At 39.2% G+C, this 17,159-nt stretch overlaps 1 protein-coding gene across 6 annotated transcripts in view; it reads right to left on the bottom strand.

Annotated features, from left to right (window-relative positions):
* Positions 1–17,159, bottom strand: part of SMARCA2 (SWI/SNF related, matrix associated, actin dependent regulator of chromatin, subfamily a, member 2) — a 124,413-nt gene that overhangs the window by 90,952 nt on the left and 16,302 nt on the right. For all 6 annotated transcript variants that reach the window (XM_040539934.1, XM_040539932.1, XM_040539938.1 and 3 more), the window contains exons 3-6: positions 15,819–15,942; positions 6,083–6,412; positions 5,160–5,261; positions 1,525–1,774 (exon numbers count right to left, since the gene is read on the bottom strand). In XM_040539934.1, coding sequence (XP_040395868.1) covers positions 1,525–1,774; positions 5,160–5,261; positions 6,083–6,412; positions 15,819–15,942 — 806 coding nt within the window. The remainder of the gene's footprint in view (positions 1–1,524; positions 1,775–5,159; positions 5,262–6,082; positions 6,413–15,818; positions 15,943–17,159) is intronic.

Below are 17,159 nucleotides of genomic sequence, written 5' to 3'. Positions count from 1 at the left end.
ATATTACTTACACAGCTTTAAGCAATGAAGAGACTTCCAGAAGTTCTAAGCATTCTGGTATGCAAAGCTATATCAAATTCCAGCAGTGTTCAACATTAAAAAAGCTTGGGTCACTATTTAACCACTACTGTAAAAAGTGGAAGTGAGAACCTCTTACCACAGAATCCCTCTCAAACTTCCAACACACTTACTCTGCCAAGATTAGGGTGTTTAGAACCTAGCGCATGCATATGCTGTATCTGCAATCAGTTCTATATATTAAATGTAACAAATTATTTTCTGCCACAGTTATCTTACTTTCCTCCACTTATGCATACTAAGTCATAACAGTTTGGTGTAAATAGTGCAATAAGAGCAGAGATGGATAGACAGAGGATCAAAAAATTTGAGGCAACCGATGCAGGGAAGGTTACACTATATTGGCCACACAATTCTTGGTTCAGGTTAGTAATACAAACGTTCATTTTGAGCAACTGTGAAACTACGTAATGGTGTGTCCCACCAATAAAAAGATAATTACCACAACTACATGCCACAAAATTACTTAAGCATTATTTTACGCAGGAAGTGAGAGCTTTTCTGGGATCAAGGCCTGGATTCTGGAAATAGCACCACATCCTAAAGCAGTTTATGGTGCCTTACCTTCATGAAGTGAAAGTCTTCAAACCTGCTTCCAGTGAGATTGCCATTCCATTTGGTTACTTTTTCCTCACAAACTCATTCTTATAGTAATTAGAAGAGGTTTCATTAGTCCAAACCAAACAATGTGCTATGTGCAGTCTTTTCCCTCCAACTGATAATCTTTAGAAATATTTTATGTGCAGGTCAAGATCCTTCTGCCTGCAGATTCTGAAGGACAACTGTTGTCGTCTAAAGGGCCTTGTTGATAGGAAAAGGGGAGAAGTCTCTTTCTAGTTCTACAAGAAATGCTATCCTCTATACTTTGTTATGAATATAATTCATCAACTAATTAGGGCACTCAGGAGACAACTTTTAAAGACTGTATTTCCTGGTAACCTTTTCTTTAATCTTGCCTGTGTCATCCTTAACATTCTCTTTAGTCTTTGGTAGTCCGACCAACACCATGATCACTAACAAAATTTGCTTTTGCTTTGGCCACTATCAGCTATTTGACCTCCACTGCTCCCTTCCTTATTTGTTTGTAATTTTGAAAACTTACCACACTAAATTGGTTTCTCTGTAGATTACAAAGATTTTGATTTCCTTACTTCTGCTTTTTGAAAAATCCAAGTAACACAGTAACACAGCAGAGAACTTGAGCTTTTTTAAAACGTAGATGGTTTGCAATGATACTGCCAGTATGCTTTGTCTAGGTTGTAACTTGAGGTGAAATTAAATTATCAATTTGAGTTTGATGTTTCTGTACTTCTCTTTGACACGGTCCCTCTCTGGAAACTCGGTTTATATGATTGTCACTACGATACTTGCCAGTAAAGACTATCTGTTGAGAAAGTGCAAAACAACAATCTGCATATTCATTTGAATCACGTTATTCACTTTTACCTATATTCACGCTCTTGAAGTATTTCAACAGGGTCTAATCCTTGTGGCTTCTGGATAGGGCTGATGCGATTCTGCTTTTGCTGCAGCTGAACAATGGGTGAAGGCTGTCCAGGTGGTGGCTGTGGTACAGAAGGTCCAGGCATGGCAGCAGCAGGCTGGGCAGCAGGAGGGGCAGGAGAAGGCCTTCCACTAGGTGGAGGTGCAGGAACCTTTTGAGGAGCAGTGGAGACGCTCATATCTGGGGTTTGGCCTGAATCATAAAAAAATATTTATTTATAACATGAAATATGGAATATAGGAAGAAATTCAAGATGGTTTCTGAAGACAAAACATGAAGCTAAGACAAACATACAAAATTACCAGAAAAGCACACACTGAGATAGACTTTACTCTGTATTTAAAAAAACATTAAAATGGAAGTACACAACACATTGCAGGAATTGGTTGAAAGAAAAAAAAACACACTTGAAACTTTATGATGAATGTCATTATTTGCCCATCCATGCTGACTTAAGTTTAGCATTAGAAGACATAAAACAGCTCTATTTGGACTAGATGATCTTCAGAGCTCCATTCGAACCTCAGCCATTCTGTGATTCTACTTCCCTTAAGATCTAATTCTGCTTCTTGTTTGTTGTCCTTGCACCACTTTAGAATACATCTATAATCACCAAATTATAGAATGGCTGAGGTTGGAAGGGACCTCTGGAGCTCATCTGCTTCAACCCCCCTGCTCAACCAGGATTACACAAGCTCCTTGCCCAGGACAACGTCCAGATGGTTTATGAAGATCTCCAAGGATCTCCAAACTCTCTGGGCAATCTACGCCTAAGCTCAGTCATCCTCACAGTAAAGAAGTGCTTCCTAATGCTCAAGCTTAACCTCCTTTATTTCAGTTTGCAGCCATTGCCTCTTACCTGTCACTGTACACCACTGAAAAGAGCTTCGCTGTATACTCTTTGCTCCCTCAAAAATACCTTTTGAGGTACCTATATAGATTTATAAGATCTCCCTGAGCCTTCTGTTTCCTAGGATGGACAGTCCCAGCTCTACCGGCCTTTTCTCATCGGAAAGGTGATTCTGTCCTTCCATTATATTTGTGGCCCTTCAAATTAACTCCTCAGTTAATATGAATATAGTACTTGTCATTTACTGTGTTCAGCTCTGGGGCCCCCAACATGAGGACACAGACCCGTGGAAGTGAATCCAGAGGAAGGCCACAAAGATGCTCAGAGGGCTGGAGCACCTCTGCTACAAAGAGAGGCTGGGAGAGTTGGGGTTGTTCATCCTGGAAAAGAAAAGGCTCCAAGGACACCTTAGAGCGGCCTTCCAGTACATAAAGGGGGCCCACAAGAAAGCTGGGGAGGGAGTCTGTCAGAGAGTGCAGTGACAGGACAAGGGGTAAAGGCTTTAAACTAAAAGAGGGTAGACCTAGATTAGTTATAAGGAGAATATTCTTTCCTCTAAAGGTGGTGAGGCACTGGAACAGGTTGCCCAGGGAAGCTGTGGATGCCCCATCCCTGGAGGTGCTCAAGGCCAGGCTGGATGGAGCTTTGAGCAACCTGGTCTGGTGGAAGGTGTCCCTGCCCATGGCAGGGGGGTTGGAATTAGATGATTTACAGACACTGTGTGTCACATATTTCAGTACATCATTATGTCAACAAGTCGCCCATGCATTCAGATATGCAAAAAATTGTCACTTACAACAACAGACACAGTAACAATTAAGCTGTCACTTAATTGTCTGAGGAGTCATAGTAATTTAATGCTAGGAAAAACAACTACAAATTATGTTTGCAATCAACATAAACAAATCCAACATTCTGAAAACTAGATAAAAAGACTCCTAGTCTTCAGAGATCACCATTTGTCATTGACACATCTGCTTCAAACTCCAGAAAAGGAACTTAAGCACAAACTTCACATTTTCACAGAATCACAGAATCATAGGGGTTAGAAGGGACCTCTGGAGATCATTTAGCCCAACCGCCCCTGTGGAGCCTGGAACTGGACACAATACTCCAGGTGTGGCCTCACCAGGGCTGAGTAGAAGTGGGGGATAACCTCCCTCTATCTGCTGGCCACACTCTTTTTAATGCACCCAAGGATGCCATTGGCCTTCTTGGCCACGGGGCACACTGCTGGCTCATGGCCAACCTGTTTTCCATCAGGACCCCTAGGTCCCTCTCTGCAGAGCTCCCCTTTAGCAGGTGAGCCCCTAACCATTACTGATGAGTGCAGTTATTCCTCCCCAGAGATATAGGACTCTACACTTGCTCTTGTTGAACCTCATCATTGCATTTCAGCTTTAAAAAAATAAGGAAAGAGAGCAAAGCCACCAAAAGCCCCTCTCTAGTCTCACTTTTCAGTCAATCATGCAAATTCTGTAGAACTGTAGAACGCACACTACCATGAAGGACTTCATAATGAATGAAAAATAAATCTAAAGAAATAAACACAATCTTTAAAAACGCACCAAATAAATCCTTGTAACAGATAAAGCAAGAACAGAAATTTTTTTCCTATCAAAAAGAGCAGTGAAAAAAGACAAACTCTAAGCAGCTTATACTTGAACAGGACAAATATATTATTATGGCATACTGGATTACTTAAATAAAACTATCCATCTAGTGATTTTATATACCTTCCATCATTTTTCAGTCACAGCATTTGAGCCAGAAGGCACTGTGCCTGATAAACTCATACATACAACCTCTCAAGAAACACTTTTCACCCTCTTTATTATCCCACTCAAATTGTAAATATTTGTTGGGAGTATTCCAAGAAAAGCACTTCTACATCTGATTACATACTATTATTTCATTTCCTTTTTATGTGGCCCTAAGTAGCTGACTAATGACTGAGAATTTTTTATGACATCAACTATCACAGTCATCAGTGTCCCCAGATTTACCCACAAGTAACAGCACCACATAAGATTTCCAATGCATGAGAAGCATGTGTTATTCTCAAGTCTATAATATTGTATTTCTTTTTAAATCTCTCTTAAAGCAAAAAAACAAACCAACAAAACCCTTCAAACAATTTACTATTAGGGACTTCTAATTACTTTCAATACAATCCTTCTTTTACTCTACTTCCAAACCATAAAATAAGCCTGTAAATCCAAACAAATTATTTGATTCAAAAATTATTATCAAGTGGGGAAAAAATGATATTCTGTTCATTAGACCTCAAAGACTACACTGTACTTTCAAAGCAACCCAGTTAAAAAAAAATGCTTCATTCTGCTATGTCTTGAATACTTTTGTTTACAGTAACAAAGAATATATTTGAAAGACAAGCTTCCTGCAATTAAGCATTCTGAGAACATAAGTAGATTTTATGGGTGTCCCTCAGGCAGCTTATATATTTCATTCTGATTATAAAAAGGTGCTTTATGTTCAGGCTGCCTAACAACTGTAATAATTTCATCTGGTCAATCACTCATGGATGAATAAATGGTTAGATTCTCCTTGATATTTAAGTCCTAGGCACAGTAAAGGTTATGCTATTTCTTCTGTATGACTTTTTACTTTCCCTTTTTTTTTCTGCATCTTTTCTGTACTCTCTACCTACACCATTTAACCATAACTCTGTGTATGACATAAAATTTGCATTATACTCCTCTATACCTTCACTCCAAGTTTTAGGGGTAATGGCAGGTGTATGTCCGGGTATTCCTGGAGCAGGCCCTGGTCCAGTTGCAGTACCACTCATTGCATGTAACCCAATGCCTAAAATTTGACAGAGGAAATAAATGTATTGAGATACAAAGCATTTCCAAGCATGCAATAGTCAGCTGCTTTCCAGCATGCTAGTCTATTCAGGCAAATGGTATTTTTGTGCATTAAACATGGTTTTAAGAAGATTCTACTGTGAAAAAATACATAATGAAGCATATTAAAATCACATCTAAATAAACCCTCTGTTTGGTAACTAAGTCATATCTAAGTCATATGCACTGAAATGGAGTGACCAGTGGAATTATTAAAACCATTACTAACAAGAAAACAGGATCATCTTAACGCTCTATTTCTTATGCTAGCTCAGTAATGGAAGTGTTCAGAAACTACAAAGGGTATTTAATGTAACAGTTTTCTTAGGACCAAAAGGTACCCCCTTACTACATTGTAACATTTATTATCATTAGAAGAAAAAGAATACTAAGAACATTTTCTTTTCCTCATGTTATGTACTTGATGGAACACTATACATGGTTTGTTTTACCTTCAGTCAGCTTGCTCCAGATTTCATATCTATTTTTTCCCCATAATGACAGGAGACTGAAAATTCACTTTAAGAATAGTAAAATTGTAATCAATTAAGTATGATTAGCATTCAAAAAATATCTGACGTAACAAGGCAAATACTTTAATTTCAGCGTTGACAATATCCTATTAAGAAGAGATGTTTTATGCACTTGCTTAAGGTTAAAACCAAAGGCCAGAATACTGTCTGAAATCACAGTTCTGAACACCACGTGTTTCTATAATGTTCCACAAGAAGAACTTCCAAAAATTATCTGTACAGTGACACAAGGCCTGGGTGCACTTACCAGACTGTCTGTTGAAGGCACTGGGAGGCTGCTGCTGTTGAATGCCAGGCAGGGTCCTCTTTCCCTGAACAGCAAGCTGGAGGTTTTCTGGTAAAGGCTGACCTCTAGCTAACATTTTGTATGCTAGAATCTGAGCCCGCAGCTGATGCAGCTGTACAGGGCTGAAAGGGGAAGGACCTCTGTTGGGTTGACTCATAACTTGTGGGTCTCCAGGTATAATTGGTCCTGGTTGGCTGGGGGTCATCTGAGGTGGAGTTGGACCTCCTCCAGACATCGGACTGGAAACATGCTCTGGTGCTCCTAGTGGAGATGGGTGTGGAGACATATAACCTAGAACAGATGAGATGATCACAAACTTATCATCCTGTGTAGTCAAACCTAAATTTCATTAATTTTCTTTAGTAGTACATAGACTATATAAACGTCTCTCAAGTCAGGATGGTTGTAGTATTTTCTGCAAGAGCAAAGTGCCACCAGAAGTTCCATGAGGTATCAAGATAGCTACGTGACCTCTTGTCTGAACAGTTATGATTCAGCGGTCTAATTACTCCTAAAAAGAACAATTACTCTCATATTCAGAGTAAGACAAACTTGAACATGAAATAGAACGAAGAAACATCAGGATGGCATACAGGTTCACTAGAATGTTAGACAAATATTTCACTACAATACATACGTAGTAGATTCTGCACTTTTTGCAGCTCGATGTTGTAATGTCTTTTTGATGTACATGTGTCAAGGAACACCTACTCACCCTTACTGACCCTCTTTGCCAAACCTCTCCAAAATACAGAAATAGAAATAGGTAGCGTCCAGTTTCTACACAATTGCTCCTTAATATATACAGATTAAGGCTTTGAGTCAGATGAAGAACACTCAATACCGTTTACCATCTGGGTGCTCATCTTGAACTTGGAACATCAACTGCCAGCACAAAAATCATCTTCTAAAGAAGCTGCTGAAGACTGGTACTCTAATAAAACTCTAAGAGAGCAAGCACAATTCTGAATCAAATGGTGCTTGTACCTTTCTATAGCAGTTGTGAATACAGCGGTTTTGTGTCTAAATTTTAACTGCACTTAATTTAACTACACATAACACACATTTCCAAGAGTTTTGCGACTCATCCATGAAAATAGATGGTATAGATTTTTGGTGAGATCAAGAACACACAACATGTCAGAAAAAAAAAAAAAGTATTAAGAGTGATCTTTCAGGTAAAGTGCTACAGACAGCTAGATTTTAAATATTTCTACCAACAGTGAAAAAAGGTGATAGTATTTACCCACTTCATTCTGGTATTGTGGAGCACAAATAATGTTCTAACCAGTTTGAAAATATGTATGTATACACACACACGAATACAGATATATAATAATAAATAATAATAACAGATATATAATTATAAAAAAATAAATTAAAACTAGTATCAAGAAATCTTCTGGCTCATGTTCATATGCTTTACCAAGCCAAGGGATATGGAACTCCAAACTTCACGCAAAAGCTTCTGATACCAAATCTCCATCAATCTGACACTAAGTGAAACTGCATCAACTTCACCTACACATAGTCCATATAAAAAAAAAAAAAAAAAAAAGTAATTTTGACCTCTCTTTAGCTTCACTATTCTCGTTGGTCTCCCAGTAAAGGGAACATGGACAAAATCTCATAGTCTCAAATTCTCTTTTGTGAGATGACAGAAGCTGCAAGTCACTAGAATTTCTACAAATAGACAGATGAGAATGCTAAAGAACTTAAAGTCTAGTGATGCTGGGCCTCTGGGGATGAAAATATTTTACAAGCTTTACATGTCTGTAGATGTCTAAATAAAGGAAAAAGAACACAGGATTTCAGCTCTCCTCAAAAAGGAAAATGAGATCGAAGTACAGTAGAGGAGTAAAGGTTTTGTGATGAGAAAGATCAAATAAGACAAGACAGAAACGGACTGGGTTCAATCTTGTAACTAAAGAAGATGAAGACCAGAAAGAAGATTTTTATAAGAAAAATTAAACAATTTAAGAGAAAAATAGGGAAAGTGAGGTGATGAGTTCAAGAAAAAAAAAAAAAGATTTTCAAAAGTTAAAGTTACTAAAAGTATTTACTAGATCATTACAAAAACTGTTTACACGCCTATTAGTACTGATAAAATCAATAATAAATAACCTTAAGTTTATTTCACTTATTCCTCTCCTTTCACAGTTACTTTTGCCTTAAATTTTATTTTTTTATTAAGAGCTGAAGCTAGAAATTCCTCTTGCTGAGAACACTGCTTTAAGAAAACAAATACTACGCCACAAAAAAAACACACAAAATTGCATTATTGTTTTATACCTGAAAAATGCAAGATTTATTGCTATGTTTATCCAATACTATTACACTTATAATCTCAGAATTTGCTTTAAATAACAGCTACTTTGAATTAGATTGTTTTCAAAACTGCCTTTTGAAAGACAGTTTATTTCCCCTTCAATGCTTTCCAAGTTATATATTCCTTAATCACTGACACATTTCAGAACCAAGATCTTGAAATCCATCTGTACTACAAAAATGAGAATTGTGGGATATGATTTTGAGCACTCGTTTCAAGTCTTGGCAGTTCCAGCTACAAGTCTATGACTCTTTTGTAGAGAGGAGTCTCCGAAAATATGCATTTATTTATATTTTTCCTTTTCTAGATATGTGTTAACTGCACCTTCTTTCTCCCTCAAAGTCCTGTGTACTAGGATTCTTGGTAATAAGGAAAAAAGGCTTGACAAGTGTTAAGACTTAAAACAAAATTCTAATAGAATATCTCAGAAAAGAACAAAGGCCTTTCCATCTTGTAGAGGCTCTAAAATGTAGCACTTACAGCACTTACCTAAAATTTGAGAGGTTATACGGAAGTTTTCCTTTTTAAGTTTAAAACTTTTCAGAAGACTTAGTGGTGTGAAATAATACAGTAACTGCCCTATCCTCACGAAGTATATACCTATCTTATTACTCTACTACAGGTGAGCATGCACATATGGGCTCTGAATAAGGACACATGAAGACTCATAAAGATTGAGTTTAACAAGCATATGCTGCAAAAGAAAATATTAAAGACACAGGGCTTAAGAATGTTTAAGTACAGTTAAGAAGGACATCCTTTTAACTTTGCAAACAAACTTTCATCTGCCATGAAGCTCGTCAAATGCATTTTTGTGGCACGCATGAATTCCCACAGTAAACATTCCGTTTTTTAAATCTCTAGATCATTATTTCAGGATGAACTATCAAATACCACTTCCTCTAGATTTTCCACATAAAATTTTATCTTCAATACAGGATAAATGCTTCAGCTTAGTTTAATCTTCAGAACAGAAGACAGCAAAAGCACTGAATGATATAGTTGCAAAACACTTGCAACAGAGGAGTTCTATGAGGTGGCAAAAAATAACAGATAGTTCTGAAAAATATACAGAGTTGAAGACATCAAATTCTAGCAAAGGAAGGTCAAATAGCCCCAGATATTATCTAAACTGGGGTAACTCAAAGTATCAGGTTTCTCCACGTCTTATCTAAGTAAGTTCTGAAGATCTTCAATGATAGTGATTCTTTATCACTCTCATGATTTTTCCCCCGTTAGGTCCCATTGTGCTTTAGCTATGCACCTCTGAGGAGAGGCTGATTCTGATTATGTCTTCTCCATAATCCCACAATGGGATTAGTGAAACTGCATCAGAAATTTTTCTGAATTTTTAAGCAATTAACAAGTGCTGCTCTCTTAACTGTATAAATAATTAAGAACATCTCTTTGACACCAACTTTTTTTGAGAGAAATACATCATAAAATGTCATAAATTGCATATTCTCTTCAGTACTGACAACAGAAGAAATCCTATTCCTAACACTTTACCAAACACAAGTATTTTTGAAAGGCAGACCGTATGAGTTTCTGCTCTAATTGCTTTTAATTTCACTTTAGTTAACAGAAGCAAAGACCAACTTCCTCATCTGTTACAAAGCTGAAGACCTAGAGAGCTAAAAATTAAGATAAGACCTTTTTTTCTCCACTTTTAATGCTACAATTAAACAGAAGAGAACACAATTGAATTCTAAACTCTGACAACGAATGGTAGATAGAGTCATGGTTTTACCACTCCAAATACTGCAATATTTAACAGAGATCTTGACTTCCACTAAAAATTAAGTAGACTTGAATGGTGATGATGTCTGAGGATCATATACGTAAAAACTTTCTGCTAAACCTGATTGGAAGGTTACATGCTTACCCAAAGAGATCAATGTAAGAGAATTTTTTGAGGAGAAAGATACAGATTTGAAGAAATTTAGTTCAGTATGGCATTTGCCTTAACTGTCATTTCAGACAAAAATTGAAGTTTATTTTTTAAAAAATAAATCTCATACATGCTCACAGTAACAGTGGAAAAGCATAACATCTTAAAACACACATTGATAAATACGTTCATGTTGGATCAAACCTACAAAAATCTTTTTTAAGGTAAGCAATATATAAAGTTTCCCTATTGGTGGTATGGACAGTGTTAACACCATCTCTTGCGAAACTCTCAGCCAAGAGAAAGACATACAGGCCCCATGTGTGCAAGTAATTTAAAACTAGGGCTGGAGAAATAAACTGTTGTGAGGTCTTACGCTGGCAGGCAGATGGATAAGGTGACCCAACACATCTTTTCTCATCTTTATAAGGCAGAAAAAAAAAAATCAGAAAAGAAAGTGCAGCTAATTGAAGAACAATAGGGACAACAAGCATTGTACAGTAGCAAAATTGTGGTGAATTTTATAAAATAACTAAATTGGTGTATCTTTATAGTAAGAAGTTCAACAAATACTGGTTGCTAATTAAAAATATATAAAGATTAAGTCCCAAAACCTTAAATACCTACATTTGTTATCCTTCATTTACCAATAGCTAGCAAAATCACCCAAGCTATTCAAACAGGTCTATGTGTCACTGTTGTGTCCCCGTAAGTGCATTTACTTTGTTCTAAATTCCAGAAAAAATGAGGAAATTGTTTCAGCCCACTTATATCTCTTTAAGAATTATCATTAAAGAAAAAAAAACATAACATTGTCACATATATATTGGGCTTTTTGCAATTTCTCCCCATTCCTCTTACAAAATCAAATCTAAACATAGATTTTATTTTCTGAATAACTCTGTTTAGCAGTTTAACAATTTACAGTGAATTTCATACTTCTAATATCAACACTGGGACTTCCAGCACAGAAGTTCACAGAAGCTGAACACACTTTCTAACACAGCTCAAATTCAGTTAAATGTAGTATGATTATTATTTAAACAGCCAGCTATGAAGTCAGAGCAATGGACTTCCCTTTCTATTTAACTCATTAGCATTAAAAGAAAGGTTTTAATACTGAAACAAGGACATCACTGTGCATGCGTTCAAGAAAAGAAAACTGGTCACTGCAAATGGTCAGGAATGTTACCCTTTCTGCCATTTGGCAGCAAGAGTGGAAAGGAGTAGCTGCTGAAGAGACAGATACCAATTAAGATTTTTTTTTCCATAAATTAATGCCCAACGTTTTTGTAAACCATGGTGTTGCAGTATGACTGAAATAAAAATGTAACAATCTGTCTCAGATCGTAAGAGATTCCTCCCACGTGACTACCATGCCACTGAAAATCAAGGAAAAAAAAAACATAATCAAAGTAATAAAGTTGCATATCTTGTTTTAGTAATTATCATTAGTAAAAAAAAAAAAAAGGCAAAAATCTCAGAACAGTAATTGCCATGGAAACAGCAAATATGAATTTATGAGCAGAATGACAAAACTGTTGCAGATTTACGTTAGAAATGTTTTTGATTTGCTCATCAAAGCATGTCCTCTCACCACAAAAAGAGTCAGCTGATTGTATCTTAGTAGACTGTAATAATCACTACTTCCAAAATTCTTGATTGAGACTTGCTCTAAGTTCAGTGGTCCTTATTTCAAGATTAGTTATTCACAGCAGCATGTTCAATTTACATAGATTATATATATCTACAACTCTATGTACAGTTTACCAATTCATTTCTAATTTATAACTCTCATATATGAGCACATTCTATATCCACAATTTTGTTGTTAAAATTTCTGATGAGATGCAGAATTTATTTTTTATACTTTTTTTTCCCCCATGCTTTTTAAAAGGTATACAGAATCATAGAATGCCCTGAGTTGGAAGGGACCCACAAGGATCATCGAGTCTAACTCTTGGGTCCCCAAAGGACCACCCAAAATCAGACTGTATGTCTGAGAGCATTGTCCAAACACTTCTTGAACTCTGGGAGGCTCTGTGCAGTGACCACTGCCCTGGAGAGCCTGTCCCAGTGCCCGACCACCCTCTGCGTGCAGAACCTTTCCCTAACACCCAGCCTGACCCTCCCCTGTCCCAGCTCCATGCCGTTCCCTTGGGTCCTGTCACTGTCCCAGCGAGCAGAGCTCAGCGCCTGCCCCTCCGCTCCCCTCGTGAGGAAGCTGCAGGCCGCCATGAGGCCTCCCCTCAGCCTGCTCTGCTCTGGGCTGAACAAACCAGGAGACCTCAGCTGCTCCTCATACATCTTGCCCTCTAGACCCTTCACCATCTCTGTAGCCCTCCTTTGGACACTCTCTAATATTTTTATGTCCTTTTTATATTGTGATGCCCAAAACTGCACACAGTAATGGAGGTGAGGCTGCACCAGAGCAGAGCAAAACAATCATAGAATCATATAATCATAGAATATCCCAAGTTGGAAGGGACCCATAAGGATCATCAAGTCCAACTCCTAGCACTGCACAGGTCTGCCCAAAAGTTTAAACCATGTGACTAAGTACACAGTCCAAACGCTTCTTAAATTCAGACAGGCTTGGTGCAGTGACTACTTCACTGGGGAGCCTATTCCAGTGTGCAACCACCCTCTCGGTGAAGAACCTCTTCCTGATGTCCAGCCTAAACTTCCCCTGCCTCAGATTAACACCGTTCCCGCGGGTCCTATCACTGGTGATAACGGAGAATAGGTCACCTGCCTCTCCACTCCTCCTCGCAAGGAAGTTGTAGACTGCGATGAGGTCCCCCCTCAGCCTCCTCTTCTCCAGGCTGAACAGGCCAAGTGACCTCAGCCACTCCTCATACGTCTTCCCCTCTAGGCTCTTCACCATCTTCGCCGCCCTCTTCTGGAGGCTCTCCAACAGTTTAATATCCTTTTTGTACTGTGGTGCCCTGAACTGCACACAGTACTCGAGGAGAGGCCGCACCAGCGCAGAGTAGAGTGGGACAATCACTTCCCTCAACCGACTAGCAATGCCGTGCTTGATGCACCCCAGGATACGGTTGGCCCTCCTGGCTGCCAGGGCACACTGCTGGCTCATATTCAACTTGCTGTCAACCACAACCCCCAGATCCCTCTCTGCTGGGCTGCTCTCCAGTGTCTTGTCGCCCAGTCTGTACGTATAGCCAGGGTTGCCCCGTCCCATGTGCAGGACCCGGCAATTGCTTTTGTTAAACTTCATGTGGTTGGTGATCGCCCAGCTCTCCAATCTATCCAGGTCTCTCTGCAAGGCCTTTCCACCCTCATCCGAGTCCACAACTCCTCCAAGTTTGGTGTTGTCAGCAAATTTGCTCAAAACACCTTCTAGTCCTACATCCAAATCGTTTATAAAAACATTGAAGAGGACTGGCCCTAAAATGGAGCCTTGAGGGACCCCAGTAGTGACCATCCGCCAGCCAGACGTGGCCCCATTTACCACAACCCTTTGAGCCCTGCCTGTCAGCCAATTGCTCACCCATTGTATGATGTTTTTGTTAAGTTGTATGCTGGACATTTTGTCCAGTAGGATCCTATGGGAAACCGTGTCAAAAGCTTTGCTGAAGTCCAAAAAGATCATGTCAGCTGGTTTCCCTTGATCGACTAGATGGGTGATCTTATCATAAAAGGAAATCAAATTTGTTAGGCAGGACCTACCCCTTGTGAACCCATGTTGGCTGGGACCAATGACTGCACTGTCCCCCAGGTGTGCTTCAATAACTTCAAGGATCATCTTCTCCATAATTTTACCAGGCACTGACTTGAGACTGACAGGCCTGTGATTGCTAGGGTCTTCTTTCTTACCCTTCTTGAAAATTGGCACAACATTTGCCAGCTTCCAGTCTACTGGGACCTCTCTGGATTCCCAAGACCATTGAAAAATAATTGAGAGAGGTCCCGCAATGATGTCAGCCAGCTCTTTAAGCACCCTGGGACGAATTCCATCTGGACCCATGGACTTGTATGGATCCAGGTGGAGCAGCAAATCCCACACACGTTCGGGTTCAGTTGGGAGTTTGTCATTCCCACTGTCATGGTCTTCCAGCTCAGGGCACCCTGGGTCCTGAAGCCCATCATCAGTGTTGAAGACAGAGGCGAAGAAGGCATTAAATGTCTCTGCTTTGCCTATGTCATTGTCTGTGAGGAGACCTTCCCTATCAAGTAGCGGACCTATGTTTTCTTTGGTTCTTCTTTTTCTGTTCACATATCTAAAAAACCCTTTTTTATTGTCTCCCACAGATATGGCCAGCTTCAACTCTAGTTGGGCTTTGACCACACGAATTTTCTCCCTACAAATTCGAACAGCATCCCTGTATTCCTTCCACGTCATCTGACTCTCCTTCCAGCAGCCGTATACTTTCTTTTTTCGCCTAAGCTCCAGTAGAAGATCTCTGGTCAGCCAGGCCGGCCTTCTGCCCCACCTGCCTGACTTCCGATATTTTGGAATTGCCTGATCCTGTGCTTTTAGGAGGCAGTGCTTAAAGATTGACCAGCCCTGATGGATGCCAATGCCTTCAAAAGCAGTTTCCCAGAGGACCTTGCTGACTAGTTCCCTGAGCAGCCTGAAGTCTGCTTTCCCCATATCCAGGGCTTCCCTTCCCTTAAACAGCTAGCAGTGCTGTATCTGATGCACTGCAGCTACAGTTGGTCCTTCTGGCTGCGAGGGCATGCTGTTGACTCATGGTCATCAGCTAGCTGAACAAAACCCCGAGATCCTTTACACAAGGCTCCTCTCCAGCCTCTCTTCCCCATCTGTATGTATAGATGAGGTTGACCCTACCTAGGTGCAGAATCTGGTATTTGCTCGTTAAATTTCATACAACTGGTGATTGCCCAGCTCTCTTTGAGCTTTGTCAAGCTCTCTCTGCAAGGCCCCTCAACCCTCAAGGGACTCAGTAGTTCCTCCCAATTTAGCGTCATCCACAAATTTACTCAGTATACCTTCAAGTCCCACATCCAAGTCATTTATGAAAACATTAAAGAGAAATGGCCCTAAAACAGAGCCAGGCAAATGCAAAGTCAGGTAAAACATTGCTCTCAAATCATCATGCTTCCATCCCCCTGAATTCAATGGAAAAGTTTTAGCTGATGGAGAATACCTAACTGCAGAAGTAATTTTTCATTTAACCAATACTGTGAGGTGTAATGGAAAAACAATACTTTCTAGTGTTCATGGTCCTAGATAGGGGGTCAAATGATACATTACTCATTAGGGTTTCAATCACAGACCACTGAGTTGAACGTTACAAAAATATCTGTTTTTTTCAAGTAGATGACTGATGAGCACTCCAGACAGGATGTTATTCACCTTCCCCTCTTATATGAGCTTAGTTTTTCTAAACAAAGCTGAATGGAAATAATTAGAAATATGTTCCACAGAACTAGTGACTCTTTGTGGCATAATGGGGCCCCAAAACCATAGAGCATGCACAGTATGTATAAACCTTGGCTATGCTGGTCCATTGGACTCTGAGGTGGACCCATCCCAGGGTGAGGAGGTCGCATACTCTTCATGGAGCCACAATGAACATCTTCAACCATTCCTTTTTCATGCAAGCCATCAATGGACTGTGGAGAAAAAAAAAGTATTTAAACAGAGATAGTGTATAAATCCACTATAAAAATCTAAAGGAGTTTAACTTAAAATCTAAATAAATACAAAGTACAAACTTCTCTTATCTGACATTCAAAATAAATACAATGGGAACCTTTACCCCTGGAATCACACATTTCAGGAAGCACAGAGCACCACTGGAGTGCTTGTCCCCTTTGTTTCTTTTTTGACAACTTTTTTTTGTTTCCTTATGAACTGTTTGGCAAAGCCAGGGAGGCAAACCATCCATATACAAGCACATGAGCTGTATTGGTCTCATATTACAAAGCTGTGTAACACACACCAACTTATTAAAGTACAGCCTGTGGCTTGGCCTGAGCTATTTTTAGCCCAAACTTTGCCCTTTCAGTCTCTACTGGAATGCCCCAAACACTGTTTCTCTTCAAACATGAAGATACACCATTGCAGGAGGTTCCCTATTTTTGCCTACAAAGAGGTTAAGGCAGTCAAGGAAGGGAAGACATAGTTCTACTGGAATACTGCTTCCTACAGTCACTGTCACCTCATTCACTCCTCAAAAACTACAGTTCCCATGGTACTCAGAATGCAAAACAGGACCAAAAGCCCTTCTCAGACAGTAAAGAGAAGACAGCCTGGGGTCAGAAAAATATGCAGAAGGCGTGCAGGGCACTGGAAATTGCTCCCTAATAGAAACCTCAAAACTCCGAATATGAAAACACAGGAAAAGTAACGTAAGCAGGAAAAGATGTCTCTTAAGAAAACTAAGAAAGTTTACCTGAAAGCAAAAATTATACCAGATCTCTAATGCTTATTAACTACTGACTTAAGAGTGTCTGCACAGCTTTGTATTAGGAAAGAAAAGGGTGGCATCACTTACCTTCTCTATACAGAAATACGGAACTATGCCCCTCTAATACATACTTGTACACAACTAAATACTGTTCTTGCAAGCCCTACTATAAACATAGACCTTGCAGCCTATTTTCTCTGAATGTACGCCTATATATTGATGAAGCCTTTTTTTTTTTTTTTTTTTAAGGAGGTAGGAAAAAATATTCCAATGGAAAATACAGGTTGTTAAAAAAAGCATAAGAAGCTATAGAGAAGTTATAGAAGTCACAGGAAAAAAAAAACAACACTATAGAAGTTACAGAAAAACACTGTAATATTTCTTCTCTTTGATAAATCTGTTACACATGAATGAATTCAG

This window comes from Cygnus olor, chromosome Z (assembly GCF_009769625.2).
Source record: "Cygnus olor isolate bCygOlo1 chromosome Z, bCygOlo1.pri.v2, whole genome shotgun sequence".
Classification (NCBI taxonomy): domain Eukaryota; kingdom Metazoa; phylum Chordata; class Aves; order Anseriformes; family Anatidae; genus Cygnus; species Cygnus olor.
This window is presented reverse-complemented; position numbering and strand designations above follow the sequence as displayed.